General features: G+C 40.2%; 1 protein-coding gene across 4 annotated transcripts in view; it reads left to right on the forward strand.

Annotated features, from left to right (window-relative positions):
• The window catches only part of LOC144512317 (uncharacterized), a 35,911-nt gene extending 15,701 nt beyond the window's left edge, over positions 1 to 20,210 (forward strand). The window contains exons 1-4 of one of the 4 annotated variants that reach the window (XR_013500987.1): positions 7,611 to 7,694; positions 10,278 to 10,406; positions 14,167 to 14,217; positions 17,030 to 20,210. Coding sequence is in view for 1 of the 4 variants with exons in the window: in XM_078242987.1 (XP_078099113.1) it covers positions 10,278 to 10,366 (89 nt within the window). In the remaining 3 variants the exon portion in view is untranslated. Of the gene's footprint in view, positions 1 to 7,610; positions 7,695 to 8,691; positions 9,007 to 10,277; positions 10,407 to 11,648; positions 12,119 to 14,166; positions 14,218 to 17,029 lie in introns of those variants that run through there. The other 3 variants (XR_013500986.1, XR_013500985.1, XM_078242987.1) reach the window with 3 other exon arrangements.
• Positions 20,211 to 20,644: the final 434 nt, after the last annotated feature.

Below are 20,644 nucleotides of genomic sequence, written 5' to 3' on the forward strand. Positions count from 1 at the left end.
GCTTACTGTATGAATGCCCTGCACACCAAATATATGTATACAGAAAGGGATTTGTTTTGCAGATTTGAGGGCAGACGAATCATTTCTATAGAAAAAAAACATTTTCAAACCCATGGGTTTCTTGCTTGTGACGGTCTGTGCTCCCATGTTAAAGCTTGTTCAAGGCGTTAGCTGGTTTAATCACTGTGTACACCAATATGTACACTATAAGGGACTTGCCTTAGAGACTTGGCGCACATAGCATAAATATAGCAGAATATACAGACACACACAGACACGGTGTATATAGTAGGATACAAAACTATGTACACATCATGCACAACTGTACTCGTGATTAAAACTTGGACTGGTTGTATTTATATTGAAGAGCATTTTTACAGGGATATTTGACAGACAGCAGAGGAGGGAAAAATGTAATATTTTGTGACAGACATGAGTGGGAGACATGCTTACAATTGCTCCTATCATGCTGATTTGAGCTTGCCTGGCTACAGCGCTGTGCTCTGCTGTATTTTGTAGCGATTGTTTGTGTTGAGCTATGTGACCCTCTATTTGGACTTCTATTCCATTATCTTATCAAAACCTGCTGCACTTGCGTCCCAAGCAACAAAAAAAAAAGCAAAGTGAGAGCCCAGCGTCAGGTGTTACAAGCTGCTAGTTAGGCCTGTAGCCAGGCCCAGAGAGCCAGACCTGGCAGTTCCTAGGCTGCGACGTGTGAAACGCTGCACACAAAGGAGCTCGCTCCATCTGTATGCACCCTACATAGGCAGGCTTTTGTTGCAGCCGACAGGCACATGACTACTAGCATCTTAACCCCTGAGAGCCAGCGTCTCTTTTTCCCTCTCACTAGACTGCACACTGCAGTAGACACCATCGTGAGTTAATACTTTGAGGGGAAAAAAACAACACTTTTTTTTAAAAGTAAGAGCTAGTGGTGTATTAGTGAATTACTTGTTTGGTATTTCTGTGGACATTTCGTTCAGTAGAAACTCCCCTTAGAAAATATATTTAATTAATGTAGTGTAATATTTATAGACTCGTACTTTAAGCAAAATTAATGCAATACATTGTTTGAAGAACTGGATCAGGGCTTCATTTTTAACAATGATTTGGGGTTAATATCGAGGTCAGTCATGAATAGGGGGGAAAAAGTGTTCAGTGTTTTCACATTAAATATATGTAAAAATATGCAGATAAATATTTTCTGTGCGGCTGTATAGATTTGCAAAACAATAATTCTGTTTACTGCCAGGCCCACTTTGCTTATTTGTCTGTACATTCTGCATAAGGTTGTAGGGACAGTTCAGAAATGAGACCGCCGAATCCCACTGGGAGACCCCTCTGTAAAATCCAATTAAAGATAAATCACTAGCATCAAGACTCGGCAGCTGTGGCAGTTAGGAGACGCTCCGACCTATTACCAATCTTCATTTTTCAATTTGAGTGTGCTACGTGGATGTCCTCGAGTAGATCATTAAGTCGCAATCACACACAAACATACAGTACACACACACACACACACACACACACACACACACACACACACACACACACACACACGCTTTCTCTGTCTGGGAATGTTTTGTGTGTGTGTGTGTGTGTGCGTGCGCGCACTCATGCTCGATATGAAATCAAACAAACACTCTATTTGTAGTGTTCCTGAGTTCCCTTAGTCAGCTGAATTGACAGTCAGATAAATGCCTTAATTTTTGGAAATAAGAAAAGAACAGAGGGAAATAACAGGAAGGACAGATACGTTGCAGGTAAAATAAAACATGGGTTCACATGGCACCACCTTCCTCGTATGAAATGTGTGTGCATGGTCCTGATGGGGGCTGGGGTGTGAAGAGCTTCTATCTGGGCCGAGCTAGGTCACGCAGGCCCATCTACGCTGCAGTGGCTCTGTGACGTGGCATTAAACTAGAACCAACAGCAGGTCCGAACCCTTTAAGAGGTGGCACCACTCTGAGAATGCCAGAGAACTGCATGTAAGCTGATGTTTGATAAGAGCTGCAAAGATAATTATTTATTAATGTGGGATGGACCCCGAAATGTGAGCAGCAATTAGCTGGGAATCAGGAGAGGTGTGTGTGCGTGTGTGTGTGTGTGTATGTGTGTGTTTGTGTTGGGAGGAGAGGAGAGGAGGGGTAAGTTTCAAATATCCCAAAATGTGTCTATAATATATTTTTAATTTATCTTGTTAGCATGTCTGCAGTTTATAATTTGCCTTAGTTTATTTGCATTATTACTGTAATAACGAGTTACTCCAGAGTAACAGTGTGATAAAAAATGAGCTGAAATGTTGCAGCCTTGAGAGCACTTGACTTTGCATTCAGAGAATTTTTCCTGTCATCTAGCATTGAAGAATATTTCGATGCCTCATAATAAAAATCTATTTAATGCGAGCTTGAATAAGACCAAGGTAGCAAGAATTGCAGCATTAGTTTTGTTGTAAATTTAATTTTGCCATGCTGCACACATTTATCAGAAATCACAGGGGGGAAAGCCGTGTTTGCTAAGGATCAGAGTGGCGTTTCTTTGTTACATTTTCGTTTTTGGAATGTCCTCAAATGGGCAGTGTATTCTGTGAAATTAAAAACCAAACTTTTCTTAAAAAAAAATAAAAAAACCTGGCAATTGCAAAGTGACCTAGAGAGTGGAGTGTCATGGTTAACTAAAAGTAGGACAATGATTCTCCCAAAGCACTGCCTTTACTTTAATGCGAGAAGAGCTGCAAAAAAGATGGTGAAGCTGTCAAAGTGCTGCTTGTTTGGGATTTATTGTTGGTTAGGCTGTTTTAAAAGCTGTGTAGGACACTTGTATCTCACGAGCGCAGGTCGATTTCGTCTCTCCTCTTTTCCAACCTTTGCTCTGCTCTGCTGCCGAAAGGGCTCCCTCCACGCAGAGAAGCTCGGTTTTTAGAGGTGAGTGGCTTAATGATTATCAGAGGAATACATTTGAATCAAAGTGCTGAGTTAGTGCCCTTGATAAATGTGAACTGGTGTTCGAAAAACACTTGAGAAGGTTGTTTTTTTTGACCTTGTAGGCTTTCACCACTTTGTTTATTTAAAGCTTCAGTCAGCTGCTTTACCCTCTTGTGCATTTGTAATATACAAGTTTTAATAATAATAATAATTTTTATAGAGTGATGAAAATGTATAATATATTTAATACTCAGTTTCAAATGTGAAATAATAAAAAAATTATAAGATAGATGCAATTTGCAGTCATGATAGCTGCATTTGAAAATGATGATCTTTGAATTACACGTTCAAAATGTCTGAAAAGTCTGAAACTCAAATGATTTTGTACACAAGTAGCTACTTATTTGAAAACAATAATGTATTTGTATTATCCCACCTTTCTTAAGCCATTTAAAGTTTCATAAGAATGTGACATCCTGGTGAAAAGCCTTCTCAATCACATTTTTAATTGCACAAACAGAAAGAAAATTCTCATTCATTTTTCCAAATGAAACTGCAGCTTGAGTAGTTTATAAAATTGTCATTTCCTAATTGTTATACAATAATTATAATTTAAATCATTTAGTCATGATGAAGCTTTGCTTAAAAATAAGTACAATACATTTTCAACTTTGCCATATAACTTCCCAGAGTTCAGTTTATGAAAAGATTTCAAAGTTAAATTTATTACGAAAGTCTTTCCGGCAGAATGCAGGAAAAACTAAATTATCATCATTTTGTTATTGAAATATACAGAATCTTTTCAGAATAAAAGTCTGTCCTTTTGCTGGGGTCCCTTTTTAAAATCCAAACTAATCGCTTAATATCTCACATCATGTCATTTTTTTACTTTTTCTTTTAAACAAAGTCCTATATTCTGTCGAGCCAATTTTTAAATGAATTCATAAATGCATTCAGAGTTTTTAAAATATATCCGGAACTGAAAAAAACCCATTTTGATCCCTCACTGAAACATTTGCCTCCTTTTTTACTGCACTGAATGCTGATTGAATGGGCTCACATTACATTACCAATTATTCACAATGTGGCCTTTATTTGAACTCTATTTTAATGATACAGTTATATCAAGATTAGTATTTATGCATATATATGATGTATATATTTGGTTTTCAAATAAATGTATTGGCTTGTATTCACCTTATGTCAATTATATGAGAGAAAGAAATGCTATAATAGTTCAAACTCTTTTTTTCTCTCTCATTCTGGCATGAAATAATTATATTTCGTACTTATTCTGAACTTTGAAACAATTTAAATACTTTATTTGTCCCTAACATCTTTTGAGCAAAAAGAAGAAATCCTGAAATATGATGTGAACTAATTAAATTGAATAAAAAGACAGACCTTATCCTAGACAGACTACACAGGGTTAACCTTTGTATCTATTTGGTCCCAAAGTGGCTAAAGGAATTTATATCTGTATCTTCTACATTCAAGTCAGTGTAGCTTTCTGTTTTGGCATTTGTTAAAAATTATTTTTTTTGTCTACAGTATAGAGATATGTTGTATAACATACATTATTTTTGTAGCGATTTGGCAAGTTATAAGCAGTGTGTGAGTGACTGCATCACTCGGGCCGCCATGTTGTCTCCTCTTGTCCTCCATTTTGTGATTTCATCCTCTCGGTTATTGCTCACCTGCTTCTGTCAAAGTTTTACCAAACTCTCTCTGGTTCTTTATCAGAGTGCATAAAATAAATTATATTGCTTTCACTTGATTTTCACTTGACATTTATTTATTTTAAAGACTGTCAGGCTTTTTATTAATTACTGAGACAGATAACCTAATGGCTAATTACCTTAAAGTATCCTTATTACAAACTGAAATCTGCCAACTACTGCAACGAGATGAAAGCTGCCTGGAAAGGCAAAACTCCTCAAAAGGAGAACTGTGTCCTATGTGACAAGGCGTTGACTCTTAGAACAATTTGTCCATGTAATCAGCAACACCCATGTAAAAGGCTGACTACGTCTTTGGGTTTCACAGCTCTGCAGCATGAGTGACTGTGACCCGCTGCCCCATAATGGCCACCGGGGGTCATGGAGGTTAATAGAGACTGATGTATGAGGCCCCAGAGTGACATCCCAAAGGGGATGGCCCCTTAATCCTTATTAGGCCTCTGTGTTAGTGATCCTTACCTTTCAAAGCAAACAGCACGCTCCCTTTGCCGTGGGGCCCCGGCCTGCCCCCGGCGTTACACTTCTGACCCCGGGGTCGTGGCCTTTGTTCAGAACCCTTCAGAGACTGACCTTAGGGGTCACGGCTGTAATAGAGAAGTTGTCGAGGCGCGTGCTGCCGAGGGGCCCCTCGCTAGACCACCTTGTAGAGGGAGCGGGCGTGCCACATTGGTCACCGAAGAGTAGAGGAAGTGTGTGTGTGTGTGTGTGTTTGTGTGTTCGCCGGAGTGTGAACGTATAGATGACTGTAACTTATAAGGTGTAAATACAGCTAGGGTTATACGTCTGAGTTATTACCATTCAGGACAAACTCTTAAGCTTGTAAAAAAAGACCCGAACTTTGGCATTTTAAATGCAATAAGTCATGTATTCACAGAAGTAGCTACCGCAGAGAGGGTCACATCTCTCTTTACTGGCATTACCAGGTGGTTCTACTTATTTAACTGCATTTTATTAGCTGCTGACTTAAAGCTACAATGAATACATTGAAGAAATAGAATTTTTGGTGCAGAAATAGATCACAATGTTTTTTTTGCTTTGCTTTGCTAATGATAAATTTCCTTTTAAGAGGGAGCTGCTTGTTAGCTTATCTGTTCAACTTCCTATAAAAACAAATCATTTGTTATTTAATTACAATTCATGTTATGGTTTTTCTGTATTTATGCTGTATGTTTTTTACCACTGAGTATTAACAATATCTTGGCTCATATTTTTCTCAAGTACTGTTTGTCCCAGAGCATTACTGCACTGAGCGGTGTGTGTGTGTGTGTGTGTGTGTGTGTGTGTGTGTGTGTGTGTGTGTGCGCGCTATTAATGTGATCTGTATATGTTAATTGGTCCTGTTTGTTGCAGTGGATCCATGGGATGATTCATAAGGATGTGAAGACGCCTGGGGTCTGATAAGAGCACTGAATCAACAACATTGTTTCAGCTCATAATCATAACTCATTTTGATTCTGAGACATTCTGTGCCGTGTTGCCACTGTGCAACCTGAGTTGTGCATCACTGACACATTTACTGCGGTCGGTTTATTTGATATTGTTTAAAAAGATTGTCGTTAAACCCTAATCACTTTACTGCAGCTTCTCTTTCTTTACCTACTGTGTTCCAAATATGCATGCAGCATGCATATCAGATATCAACAAGGCAATATGCTTTTACACACTTACACTAAATGTAAAGGCAGAGCACTGCTTGGATTTAACCTGGGGGTGATGGGGGTTGATGAAAAAATTGTGGTTGTGGACTCTTGGAGGTGCCATAAATGAGGTTGTTAATATTGGAGTTTCATCAATGGCAGCATTACGCAGGCCGCTCCTGCAGGGGCGAGGCCGTGCAGAGGGCTACAGTGTCAGAAGTTGGCAGCTGAGCCAAAACCAGAGTCGTATCCTCAAGTGAACTCTCTGCGACGTACGGTGCAACAGGCTCTGCCAAGTTTTTTGAATTCCTGCCACATGTTAGATGGTAAACAACTGACTAGGAGAAACGGTGTCTTAGATTGATAAGGAGGACTAAGGGTCTCTTGAAATCTGATGAAACATGTATTTGTTTACACTATTGTTTGATTAATATTCAGCATGCAGTTGTGGTGGCGTTTTATGCCTGCAGCCAGTGCAATTGGTTCAAAGACGTGGCGAGATGTGACGTCACAGTGTCAATCTAATAAATGTTTTGTGCTCGATCCGTTTTTCTCATCAAGGGACACAAGTCATTTATATATCTTGACAAAGTGCAGTGAAATCATGGGTTACCTGTGTTAAACCCCTGTAGTAACCCGGTTTTTGTCTCACTAATTATTTGCTCATTTTTCTCAAGGTTTTGCGTTCGTACATTGTGTGTTTTTGATATGTGAATGGTGCATTTGAGGCTGAGGAGAGTTAGGCAAGACAAGTGCACTCACTATCTGTCTCTCTCTCTCTCTCTCTCTTTCTCTCTCCGGTGGAAACACACAGCAGCGTAACGCCTTTTCTGTCAGCCTCCAGGACTGAGAGTGAGGAGGAAGGAGAGACTGCAACTAACCAAGCGGCCATATTAGTTTGCTGTTTTATCGCTCATACTTGCTCTTGTTTTCGCCACACACACAAAAAACACACACATATGAGAAAACGGTGGAATGTAAAAGGGTTTCCCCACCTTTATTTGTTTTAATGTGGGCAATTCCCCTTTACACTCTGTGTGAGCTATAAAGACAGATTGAAATCAAGACCAGCTAGCTGTGCTCCATGATGTGTGATCTGTCGTTTTTTGGACAGTTTTCCCTTTTTCCTCTCTCTTTTGTGTGGCTGCTACTTTGGGGAGAAAGGAGGGGAAAAATTTGCCTGTGCTGAGTTCTAGGTTTCTTTTGGGGAAGAGAAGACTGGAGGGGAGGGGAATGAAGTCCAAAAGAGAGGAAGTTGTTTTTCTGCCATGGGGGAATCTGTTGCAAACAGCTAAGGGGCATTACAGCATTTTGGCTACAGAGTTTTCGTGGAGGGAAGTCGGGTGGAAACCGGACGGGTGTGAATAACCTTCAGCAGGCTGATGCAGAGATTGGTAGGTGTGCACGAGACAGGGAGAAAGAGAAAGCCAGTAGGGGTGGTATCTGGCACAAAAAAATATAAAAAGGATCCTCCTTGCAGGCTTAAATTAACACTAGCTGTTCAGAACAGGGCTGTTTATTACTGTAGGCTATAACAGTGCTACTGAAAGGACAAGAAAGGGTGGGAGACAGAATAGGGTGGACACTGAAGGGGAGGCGGAGGGGGGGAAGGAGGGAGCAGGACACGAGTCATCAGCAGAGTCCATTTTATCGTTTGGTTACTGCCCGACATTTCTCCTTTCCTTATTCACACACAGGACCGCTGCTGCTGCTGCAGAAAGCAGTAAGGCAAGAGTGGCCTAGTAATGGCACATGGCGGGCACACTGCAGTAAATATTCCAGGATTTTACAGCATGGTTCACTGTTGCAATCATGGCATTGCAGGCGCACCTAGGTGACTATAATTGCGTGCCAAAACAGTCAATGTAGCTTTTAAACTCATTAACATGTCTGTGGTCGAGAAAAATAATCAAGACGATATTCATCAGTGATAATGCCAGACTTTCTTTTTTGGCCTTTATTAGGGGAACGCCATTGCTTCTGTTGCCCCCTGGATGTTTTGTAATGAAGGACATGTTAAAGACAAATGTCTGATATACAACTCAAAGCAGCAACAGCTCGGAAATGAAAAGATAAATCGTTAATCTTTCCAATGAATCTTAAAGTTAGCTGTTGCAAGTTGTCCAAGAATCCTTTAATCATTTGTGAGTGTGTGTTTGCTGTGACTCCCCCCACACCGACCCCCGCCTCATGCACGCGCACGTCGTGTCGGACCAGTGATGCAAATGCGTAGTGTGCACACACTCCCACACGTCCCTGTTTCATCATCAGCTGAGCCCTTTCTCCTCCACTCACAGCTCTTCTCCCCTCCCTCTCTCGCCCCCTCCCCTCTCGGCTCTTGCTTCTTTTTCTATCTATCGCTCTCCTCCTCCTCTCTCCCTGGGTCCCGGCCACATGCAAGAGGGTAGACTGGGACGCTGCAGCTCTGGAAAAAAAAGAGGGGAAAAACACTCTGCTGCTATTTCTACAGGCGGGCCCTCCCCTTTAGCTAGTCTGTGCCAAAAGAGGGAGGGATTTTTTACTACTCCCAGTCCCAGGATTTTAACCCTCTGCCTGCACTCGCTTCTCTGCAAGATCTGAGCTCCTCAATATCATGCAACAAGTGGCTTTGCTTTACTCGTACTTCGACATTGCTGCGCCATTTGCAAATACATTTTTCAGGACACCCGTTTTCTTCACTTGGCGGGCACTGATCACATGCCTTTGGTCAGTTTTTGCTGCTTCTGTGTTGTTGTCAATATAGTTACACTGGACTATGTAGAATCAGTGGTTTTGGTTTGGTTCTGCAAAGGCTTTTTTCGAGCACGTGCTTCTTGGTTGCTCGCCATGCTTCCTTTTCTCGTGATTCTGCTCTGAAGCTGAGGATGAAGACAGCAGTTTTTTTTGCTGCTTGATTTTATCTTACCTGTGCATGTATTTTGATTTCAGCAGATGATTTCTCATGTATTTTCCTGTGTTCTTATCTCCTTTGCCCTCCTCCTTCCTCACCCTTTCCATCTCTAAACCTCTCCCTCTTTTGGGTTTTCTGCCCCACCCTCTCTTCCTCAGGCTCTCTCTCTCTCTCTCTCTCTCTCTCTCTCTCTCTCTCTCTCTCTCGTGGGCAGTCTCCAGTGAAAGGGGAGCAGGAGGGCGGAGCAGGAACGGGGCTTTTTCTGGGACAGGTGCCAATTCCAAACAAAAGACACAAAAAGCCAAAAAAGAGTGAGATAGTTCCAAACGAAAGGAAAAAAGTGGCATGTTTTAAGAACTGATTTGTAGGAATGACGTGTGTGCATGTGTAACTATTCTTCTCTCTCTTTTTTGTATTGCATGAGTGAGTAGCAACAGAGATCTTGAATCCTCTCTCTCCCCCCTCTGCTCTCTTGCTCCCGTGAAGGCATTTGAGTTTCGAGCAGGGAAAAGAGGGAGGGGCGGGTGGAGTTTGGAAGGGGCAGTGGGAGGTGGAGCCTTTCCTCCTCTCCTCCCTGTCGAGTCTTTTGCATTATTCATATGCCCGGGCCAGTGCTGCGATCTGACTGGCTGCCTGGCTTAGCATTCACTCGACATTCAGCAGCTCTGTTTGCTAACATTCCTCATTCAAAGTCTTGTTAACTGCCAGACGGGAGGAACACGCGACTCCATGGGAAACCCACATGGCCTCCTTATTGTGGCGGGCCCTGACAGTCTCAGACTAGGAGGTGGCAGACAGGAGAGAGCGAGGGGAGCCAGTTTGTAAATATTAGAAAGCAGTTAGTTGAGGATAGGCAGCTTACCCGAGACTTAGAGATGGGTTTGGGGTAAGGTGGCCAGATTGACAGGGTAAAACCCAGACAGAGGGGCAGACAGACAGACATATAGACAAGGCGTTGAGGCAGACAGGGAGGCTGGCACTTTCTGGGAGTCTGAATGGGTCTCTCGTTGGCATGTCCGCCTACTCCTTGCAGGGAGTGCAGAGCTGTGTGACTGAAACGGAGCCCCTTCTCTGCCCTTCTCTACAGAGAGGATATGTGGACATACTGTGCGCAGCCACAGAGGGATCCAGCACAATGAACGGCGGAGATTTCGGCGCTTTACCCCAGATAGCTGATGACTGATGTTTGTGCCAGTTGCCTGCAAAGTCTCAGTGGGTAAGTCAGAGAGTGTGTGTGGGTGTGGAGGTAAGTGTGTGTATGCATGTATGCCTGTGTATGTGTTTATATGAAGCATGCACACAATGCAGAGGTTTTCTTTTGACATAACGATGACAAAGACAAACGCCACAGCGACTTTTGTGTGTAAAGTCTGGGTGTTGTTTCCTTCAGGGCTACATTACTATCCAGAGAGAGGAGGCTTAACTAAATATAGGCAAACCAGGGGGGTAACGTGGCATGAGCTTTGAATTTCAGACGGAACTGAGCTACTCTCTTCTGGTGCGTTCTTACCTGCAGTTTTGCAGTCCAGGGCGGCCTTTTGTGTATGTGAAAGAGAGACGGTTTTGGAGGGAGCAGAGAGGGACTAGTGCTGTAATGTTGGGCCGAGGGCCAGACAAGGCCTGCTACACAAGGCCGAGCCCCACCACAACGCCCCCCCCCCTCTCTCTCTCTCTCTCTCTCTCTCTCTCTCCCCTTTTCTCTCCTGGTCAGCTATTAGAAAACTATTAACAGCGATTCTCACATTGAGTTTTCTCATTAAAACCTCATCTTAGTGAATATGTGCAAGGTTCCTGTTTTGTAATAGGTTTAACATTTGAAAATGGGTCATTGCTGACACGTGGCCACATGTAGCTTCGATACAGCTCGAACAGGCCTTTTAGACATACCTGTTATTGTGCTTTGTAACTAATGTGGCTCAAATATAAAGCGTACTTTTTCATTTCCTTACATAAACAAGAAAAATGCTTCAGGGAATTAAGCTATAGTGATTTCTCTTAGATTCGGTTAAGCCGTTTGAAGACGCAATTAAATCCAAAGCTATGTAACCTACATACACGTATTTGGGTGGTGTAAGAATGAATTAAAGTTGAATTGTCTTTAATATTAGTAACACACCTGCTTTATCCCTCAGGAAGAATACCAACACTAATTTTGTCTGTATTATATCATATTTTCCACATAATTAAAAAACTCAATGTGCCACACCCCTCACTGATGCTTTCTACTAAGGCATCTTTTAATTATCGCCCATGAATCAGTTTTTGAATTAGCGCTAATTTAAATTTTTTTCCACATTGCCTGTTGAGATGGCTTAATGTTGAACACCTCAAGGCACATCAGAGTCTACGATGACCAGTAGGTAGGAGTGGAGGCAGCGTGAGTCATCACAGAAAACTCCAGTCATCCCACCTACGTCCTACGTTTGACAGACATAGATCTGCCACTCTCGTACTACAGGGCCTGGCGCGCCTGCCGCGAGCTCCGCCATCACTGTAAAGCCAGCAGGAAACCCCGACTTCGCTTGCCGCATTCCGAACCCTTCTTCTGAGACCTTCAGCCCGGGAAATTATGAGCTAGTACATCAGCATTTGGAGAAGGAACACGTCATTTCTGAACCCCATCGGCTAACAAGATGCAGCAGTAAAAACTGCAGCAGAATCAAATGAAGGATGTAATTGGTTTTTAAAAAAAATATTTTTCCTGCTCTTCTTTTCTATTTCTTTCCTTTCTACTTTATTCATCTAGCTAACACACATACTTAGAAATAAAAGGTAATATTTGCGGCAAGTTGTGCTGCTCTTCACAATCTAACGCCCTGGAGGGCAAAGGGGAGAAACATGCTTTAATACACTATTAATAACTTGGAACCTGTCAATTGTTTAATTCACTTTTGAAAAACATTAAACATGTTTTAAAGTTCCTTCTGACATGGGCATGTTTCAAAGTGTCCTCTTCATACTTACAATCTCTGATCTGTCAGGTCTATTTATGTCATACAGGAAAGACATAGTTTATTTTCTCTTAAAAAGAATATTCCCCTCCTGAGAAGACGCAAAAAAACAAACCTGGTTTGACAAAATATATATTTTTACGCAAAACTGGCAGTAAGTCACAGTTTATTGCGAGATTTTATACAACAATTTTTTTTAAGGATTTCCTGTGCTTAAAATGGCCTCACCTTTAAATTGAAAATGATAAACCCCTGCATTGTGTTTTTTAATGAAAGAAGTGACGTAGCAATTGCAGATTTTGCCTTAATATTTAATCAGCGAGACAGATTTATACAGGAATTAATATTGGTTGTTACAGAATGTTAGAGAACAGCAAAACTGAAGGGAATGTGAAAGCTAACATAAAGACCATCACACTACATCTTGAATAAGACACACAGGACGCGTTTATGCACAATTGCGCACGCACACACACATAGGCACAGACACACACACAAGCACACACACACACACACACACACATAGGCACAGACACACACACACACAGGCACACACACACACACACACACACACACACACACACACACACACACACACACACACACACACACAGAGGCAAACCCCCAGACACATTTGATGCTATGTACCCCACAATGAACCCTGGCTTCTAACATGAATGGGGTTCCCACGCCTCTCCCAAGGAGTGCAGGGCACAGTCTCCTCCTCTGAGCATTCACACACACACAAACACACACAAACACACGCACAATGCACACACTACGGATGGCCACACAGTCTCACTCAAACACACATGGGTGCTTTTGAGTATAATACAGAGGCACACACACTTGCAGTGAAAAGGACACATTTAAAAGGCACACAGACAAATATAGATTATTATTCAGAGCACTCACATCTGTGATGATCATGTCAATTTTTAAGATGGAGTGAGACACAGCTATCTTTATTGCTAGCGCTTCAGTAATTTGGCATAGAAAGCAGCTTTTAATTTGTTAAGCAGCAAACAGTAAGGTAAGTGAGGAATGAGACGTTTTGGGGTGTTTTACTTTGGTTAAATTTCAGTTACACCTGTTTTTTTTGTATGTGTGGGTGGGGTGGGGGGGTGTCAGTCGTAGGGTTTAGCTTTGCAGGGAGAATTTAAATGAAGCAGAAACAAAAGTTCGTGGGAAAATCTAAAATTTCAATATCTAAGGGTCCTTGTATGCGTGTGTGTGTGTGTGTGTTAAATTAAATAAGGGATCTATTTTAATATTTATTTTGTATCGTTGTATAATACACTACGCTGTTAGATTAGTTGTTTTCTTTTTCATGGAAAAATATGTGCGTAATATATACAATATATATTTATTTATATAAAATGACATTCGCTTTAACATTGCATTGTGTGTGTGTTAGTGAGTGAGTGAGTGAGTTGCATAGTATAGTTAAAATTATTTATAACTAACATTTTTTTTGATTTGATGCTTGTTTATTCCTTCCATTATTGCCTCTTTTATTTTTTATTTTTATATTAAGCACTTTTGAAAATTTCAGCATTTTATTTTTAGAAACTACAATTGGATTACAAAAAAAAAGGCTAATTACAGAAAATCTAAATACATGCTTTATTTGTAGTAAATAACATACAGTAATATAATTCCCACTGGTAACTTTCTGGAGCGTATGCTTCTCTGAGAGATTAATCTTAAGCTTCTTCAACACTGGCCAGTATACAGTATGATAATAAAGTTTTCCGGTCTAAATTCGGCAACAGTATTCTGAGCCATGATCACTCTAACATATGTCACATCAGCCTTGATGATACAGTCAAGTAGCTGCTTGGCAGGTTTATGACCTGAAGGCTACATGGACACCTTGGTGTGTGTGTGTGTGTGTGTGTGTGTGTGTGTGTGTGTGTGTGTGTGTTTTGTGAATATATCTGCACAGTATTTTGCGTGTGTGTGTTCATTTGGATATGTGTAAGTATAACTATATTTACGTCTGTTTTTCTCTTTCAATTGCAGGCTCATTATCTGGGAATGACTTTATTTTCTTGGTCAGACCTCAATGTCAAGGTTAGTTTCAATGTTTTTTTTCACTTTCTATATTTTTAAATACATTATAGTAAATATAAATATATATATATATATATATACACTCAATGGTGCGTATAACTGTGTGTGTGTGTGTGTGTGTGTGTGTGTGTGTGTGTGTGTGTGTGTGTGTGTCAGTCGTAGGGTTTAGCTTTGCAGGGTGAATTTAAATGAAGCAGAAACAAAAGTTTGTGGGAAAATCTAACATTTCAATATCTAAGGGTTCAGCAACAGAAAGTCCTTGAATGTGTGTGTGTGTGTGTGTGTGTGTGTGTGTGTGTGTGTGTGTGTGTGTGTGTGAATGCCACCACACTGCTGAAAGTGAAAGTCCAAATAATTTCGGTCAGGTCTGGAGCTGGGATCATGCATCCTGCAGGCACACAACACAATTAAGTTTAAGTTTGTTGTTTGTTTATTGAACGCAGTCCGACTCACATTGTTCCCAGCACACAACAGCGACTTTGGCAGCGAGTGACGCGTCCCATCAAAACCCGGCTCTGGTGCGTTGTGTGTGTCATGTCATTTGAATCAGTAAGTCTCTGGTGCAGTTCAAAGATAATCTCCTCAAAGGAAATTAGTCGGGGAAAAATAGGAAAGAAAAGCTGTCAGCCTAAAGGTCAAATGAAGATTAGAGAGAAACAGTACACGAGGGCACACCGGCTGGCACCCGGAACTGCACAAAGGCCTCATTGTCACAGGAGCCCTCGGCTCTGCACACACTCCTCCTGGGCACTTGGGGAGACATGACACCTGTTGGTGGTTCTGGTCAACTGCAGGCAGAGGACAGGACACCTCAACAGGGAGAGAGCGGCGCTCAAATGTATTTATTTTGTTTTTACTTTTTCCGTTTTGAGAACAGTAAAATAAGATGTTCTTCCAAACGCACATAAACGTGCTGATTAATTTGTCCCGTGACATGATAGAATGCGCTATTACATAAAAGTTAAAATGACAAGAAAAAAATCCCAATTTCTTTTGATTTATATTTGTTGATTTGACAGTTTTATGCCAATCCTCCAGGCAAACAGGGTTCACTCACTTCAAAGAGTTGAGTGCCTAATCTCAAATGACTTGAAGGATCATTCTTGACAGTTTAACACAGTTTTACAGTTTATGCCGCCATGTGTCCAAAACGTTTGACGAGTGTTCTTTTGGAAAGTTGAGTTCATGGCTATAGCGTGTTCCTGAGTTACACCTCTCATTAGTTAATACTACCATTAGATTAGTTTTTTAACAAACTGGAAACGGGTGTTTTTGGAGTGTTTTCATATGATAATACTCTCTGAAAACATTTGATTTATAATATAGTTTTTAAAGTTATTTTAATAAATTTAAAAAGTTACAAGATACACAGCAAAATATACAGAATTAATGTAACACTGTTAGCGTGTAAGTGCACATGAGCTATAAAAAAAAACACGAAAAACAAAAACATAATTTCTGGCTTATCTCTAGTAGTTTCTAGCCAACCCGGTACAATGTAGGAGTACGGAAGACATTTTGACTTGTTACAGTGGGAAAAGCCACAGGTGTAAATAATAATCTCAGTGATGGCTGAATTCTATGTAGCTGCTTTGATTTCATCATTCGAAATTAGTAACACCTGTGCATTTCCTACGATGACAAGTCAAAAATGTTGACTGTGAGAAAGGCCTTTTTAGTTTGTATTGCTCACAGCAGTGAAAGCTGTATCATATATAACTCTTAATAATCCACATAACGAGCTGTCGATAGTTTATTTTGGGACTATTTCTTTGGGAGAAAGACGTTCCAGTTAAAGCAGTTCACAGTGAGGTCAGTGGATTATTCAGAGGAACAGTGACACTCTTTCTGTAAAAAGAAAAAAAGATGTGTTGCTGTCAAATTTTTTTAACATGTTATTTTTCAAATGCTTTGTGCACCAAAAATGAAATCCAATTCGCCTCTATTGTGTTAGGATGGAGGTAGAAATCCCAAATATTTCTCAATCTGCATAAATATCTGCGTGAAGAGATACCACCAGAGGTGAACGAGAAAATATGTTTTCTGTAATTTGCATGAATGGATTTGCTTGCCCCGTGTAAACCTGAGACCTTGCACGGCACACATTAGCAGTGTAAGTGAAGCAGGTGATGCAGGTCGTTTGTATACTTTACAGGCTTTGACATTATGTAGCTCGTGTAGAGATGTGTGTGGCATTTATGGGATAACCAACCTGCAATAAAACAGCCGCAAACTGGTGTGTGCGTGCGAGGAGTTAAGGGAGTGACTCACTTTTATAAGTTCGACCCCACCTTGCTTCCTCACGTCTCCCCCGTCGCTCTCCAGCTCGAGGGGAAACCGCAGCAGAGCCGCGGCCTCACTCAGGGAACTCCCTGAAACAAGCACAACGGGTCTGTTTGACCTTTTAGCCAAATACAGACAGACATACAGATTTATGCTCATGTGATTTCCTGTGATTGATCTGACCAGTTTTACCTAAGTTAGTGGTGTAGTTTATTCACTGTCTGCACTCCTTGGGAGAGGCGTGGGAACCCCATTCATCTTAGGAGCCAGGGTTCATTGTGGGGTACATAGCATCAAATGTGTCTGGGGGTTTGCCTGCCTGTGTGTGTGTGTGTGTGTGTGTGTGTGTGTGTGTGTGTGTGTGTGTGTGTGTGTCAAATAGGTACAGATACAGCTTTCCATGTTTGTTGTGTATTACATGTGTGACCGTGCAGGTTCACATGCACTGCGGAGCACTGTTGTTAAGTGATTCTCAGTCTCATGTGAAGACAGCAGCAGCTCACTCTCTCCTCTCGTTTGTCTCCATCAGGCCGAGGAAACCTGAGAGGAGGCGAGCCGATAAACCGCGCAGACCTGAAGCTGCAGAGAGGAGGCGACCTGTCAAGCATTAGTAACATTCAGGAAGTATTCTGAAAGCGTTCTTTGATTCACAACAATTAAGGCACAAAGAAATTATGTCAGGTTAAGACTTATGAAAAAAAAGTTATTTTGTATATAGATTATCCAATGAAAAACTGTCTTAAATGGTTTTAAAAACAACTGAACATTTAAAAAGAAGTTTTACATTAAAATGTACTTCAGCAGTTTAATTCATTCTAATCTTCATGCTAACAGGGACACATCACATCCTCACAAAATCATTGTGATAGAGATTTGTGTTGATAAAGCCCAAGATTCATAAGACTATGATTTTAATAAAAAATCAAATGTATTATTATTTTATTTCTTCAGTTACTTTGAAAGTTATTAAAACTCTCCTGAGTCCCATGTGTGTTTAAAATGAATAACATATCTACTTACAAAATATATCATACAATAATACAGTTATAGTGCATAAGCATGTAGGTTTATTCTTGACAAGATGATCTCAACTCAAAGAGCTACTTAGTAGCGTTCTCTGAGCTTTCAACTGCAGTCCACAGTCTTCATCAGATATGTATTTCATATTTCAGCCCTCAAAACAGAGTAGGTATTTTTTTATTACATTAATTTGTGTTAGAAGGGCCTTTTGTCGTTGTGAGTTTGTGTTTCCTCAGGTCGACCATCAACCGTGTGACATGAAAGACACAGCACACTGCAGAGACAAACTGTCCTTTGGGGTGAGGTAGTAGGTTGTATAGTTTTAGGGTCATTCCCAAGCTGTCAGATGACTATACAACTTACTGTCTTTCCTGAAGCGACTGTGATGGCGGCATCATCATTATCATCATCGGCATTGTCACAAAGGAAAATACAACTTCACCACTGCAAATTATTTTGTGTGTATATATATATATATATATATATGTGTATGTAATGAGATGCTGTTAAATAAAAGAGCAATGTTGGAGATGTTATATAAGTGAAATATAGGTATAAAATAGGTACTGTTGTACACTCACTGTACACTACAGGATATGAGGAAAATCTTCCACACAACAAGTAGGAACTGATCGTAAGGAAGATTTTCCTCATATCTTGTAGTGTACAGTCAGTGTGTAGGCTATCTGCTTTGATTACCTGACATCCATTAGAGTGTTTTTCTGAAATATAGATAATATCTGGAATTTTTTTATAATTGCAAATGCTTTAACAAAATGCCTCCGTTAGCTGATATTTGAGTAATGGTTTTACTTTTATCTAACTATCATTTTAACTCTGTTATCATCACTTATCTTGCTGTATTGACGTAATAGCAACACAGTAGTTGTGTCTTCATTTACACAGTGACCAGATGTGTACACACCTTCAGATCCACATGTTCTTCCTGCCCACCTAGGTGATAAGTGATTAATGGTGTTCGTACAGGGTGAGGTAGTAGGTTGTGTGGTTTCAGGGTTGTGATTTTACCCCATCAGGAGCTAACTATACAACCTACTGCCTTCCCTGGAGGGCAGCAATACATCATAGGGGCACACACGTCTTTGCCACCTGACTGACAGACTCCCATTCACTGAGCACAACAAAGAGCTAGCATTTGATTTCAAATGGGTGAGTGATGCCAAATCACGATATGCATTTCATAGCAACATTCATTACTTTAACTGTGAAGTGTAACTCGTGCTGTGTAGATAGCATGGAAAGGGCAGTTGGCTTTAGAAATGTTGTGATTAGAAAGGAAATGAGTAATTTAACTTTGTACTGTTTCATTAATAAATAAAGACTGGATAAGAAAGAATATAAGAACAAATGACTGCAGTCTGATCCTTTCAGTGTCTACTGAGCACTGAGGTGCACTACTAAATACCTAGTTGATGGACTTGATTCTTGAAATATTGCCTTATTCTGTAAACCTTGTGATGAACTCATATTTCAAAATATGAATCTTAAACTCCTCTGTAGCTTAGGCTTCAACATGTAGACATGTACTGTCTCTATCTATTTAGAAGAATGTTCTAAAGTTTGTCTTTGTTTGTACTTTAAAACTTTTTTAAAAATATTTTTCATGAAATATGATGATTTACTGGATCAAAGAGAAAATAAATTCCCAGAAATTATTTGAATCAACTAAATTCAAAGCATACAGTCCATTTTATTTGAGCTAGACACTGTCTGACAAATGTCCAGGATTCTGTTACACACTTCATAGGTTGTGATGGTTTTCATGTTGCATCCCAGAAGTTGAGATCTGGTTCACACAGTGTATTTCACTTAATTGAGCTTTGGAGTGTGGCGACTTGTCTCTAATTCAGAAAACATTAGCATGTGTGTGTTCCCCTCACATATCAGGTACTGATCTACCCACAATCAGAAATTATCACCCTCCCACTTGTCTGTGTGAAAACACTGAGCATCCTCAGAAGACTTTGGTTGTCTGGCTTAACTGTGGAAGTCAACAGGAGAAGATTATGGCTAAATACCCTCAGACAGTCTCTCAGCTCAGGGTGGACACGTTCAAACATTGCTGAGCACCCACATACAGTAGATGGCGCTAGATATCCCACGTTGTGCTTAACTTGGGATGTTGGCAGTCCACACTTTATTTTACAAAAGGCTATAAAGTTATAAAGACTATTGAGCAGAGAAAAATCAATCTGTACTAACTACTAACCTGTACACAAAGGGGATGATACCGGCAATGCTCATTCAAAACGTGTCATATAATATACATTCACTGAGGTTACATGCTCACTTTGCACCAACTAACACTCTTGATTGCTGAACAATACAGTAACCTATTTTTCAATTTTACACTTATATTCAACCCATATGTGTTACAATTTTGCATTTACCATATGAAAACATCTGGAAAAGTAAAATCAATATTTTCAATGCGTGCACAAGATTCAGTTACATATATTTATACCAGTTTCATTGTCATTTATATACTATAACATACAGTACACGACATATGTACGACTATATGCAGTGATGGAGGAAGTACTCAAGGTAGGAATACTGCAATATAAAAATACTCCCTTAGAGGTAAAAACCCTGTGTTAAAAATGTCACTGTATTAGTATTAGAAAAATGAACTTAAAATATCAAAACTAAAAGTACTCAAAATTAAAGTCTCTTGTGAGTATCATCTAGTATATTACTAGATTATTATTACTGATGCATTCATGTGTAAGATTACTCACACATATACAGTATCTCACAAAAGTGAGTACACCCCTCACATTTTAGTAAATATTTCATTATATCTTTTAATGGGACAACACTGAAGAAATTACACTTTGCTACAATGTAAAGTATTAAGTGTACAGCTTATATAACAGTGTAAATGTGCTGTCCCCTCAAAATAACTCAACACACAGCCATTAATGTCTAAACCGCTGGCAACAAAAGTGAGTACACCCCTATGTTAAATTCCCATAGAGGCAGGCAGATGTTTATTTTTAAAGGCCAGTTATTTCATGGATCCAGGATACTATGCATCCTGATAAAGTTCCCTTGGCCTTTGGAATTAAAATAGCCCCCCATCATCACATCCCCTTCACCA

The sequence above is a fragment of the Sander vitreus genome, chromosome 23 (genome assembly GCF_031162955.1).
Source record: "Sander vitreus isolate 19-12246 chromosome 23, sanVit1, whole genome shotgun sequence".
Taxonomy (NCBI): Eukaryota; Metazoa; Chordata; class Actinopteri; order Perciformes; family Percidae; genus Sander; species Sander vitreus.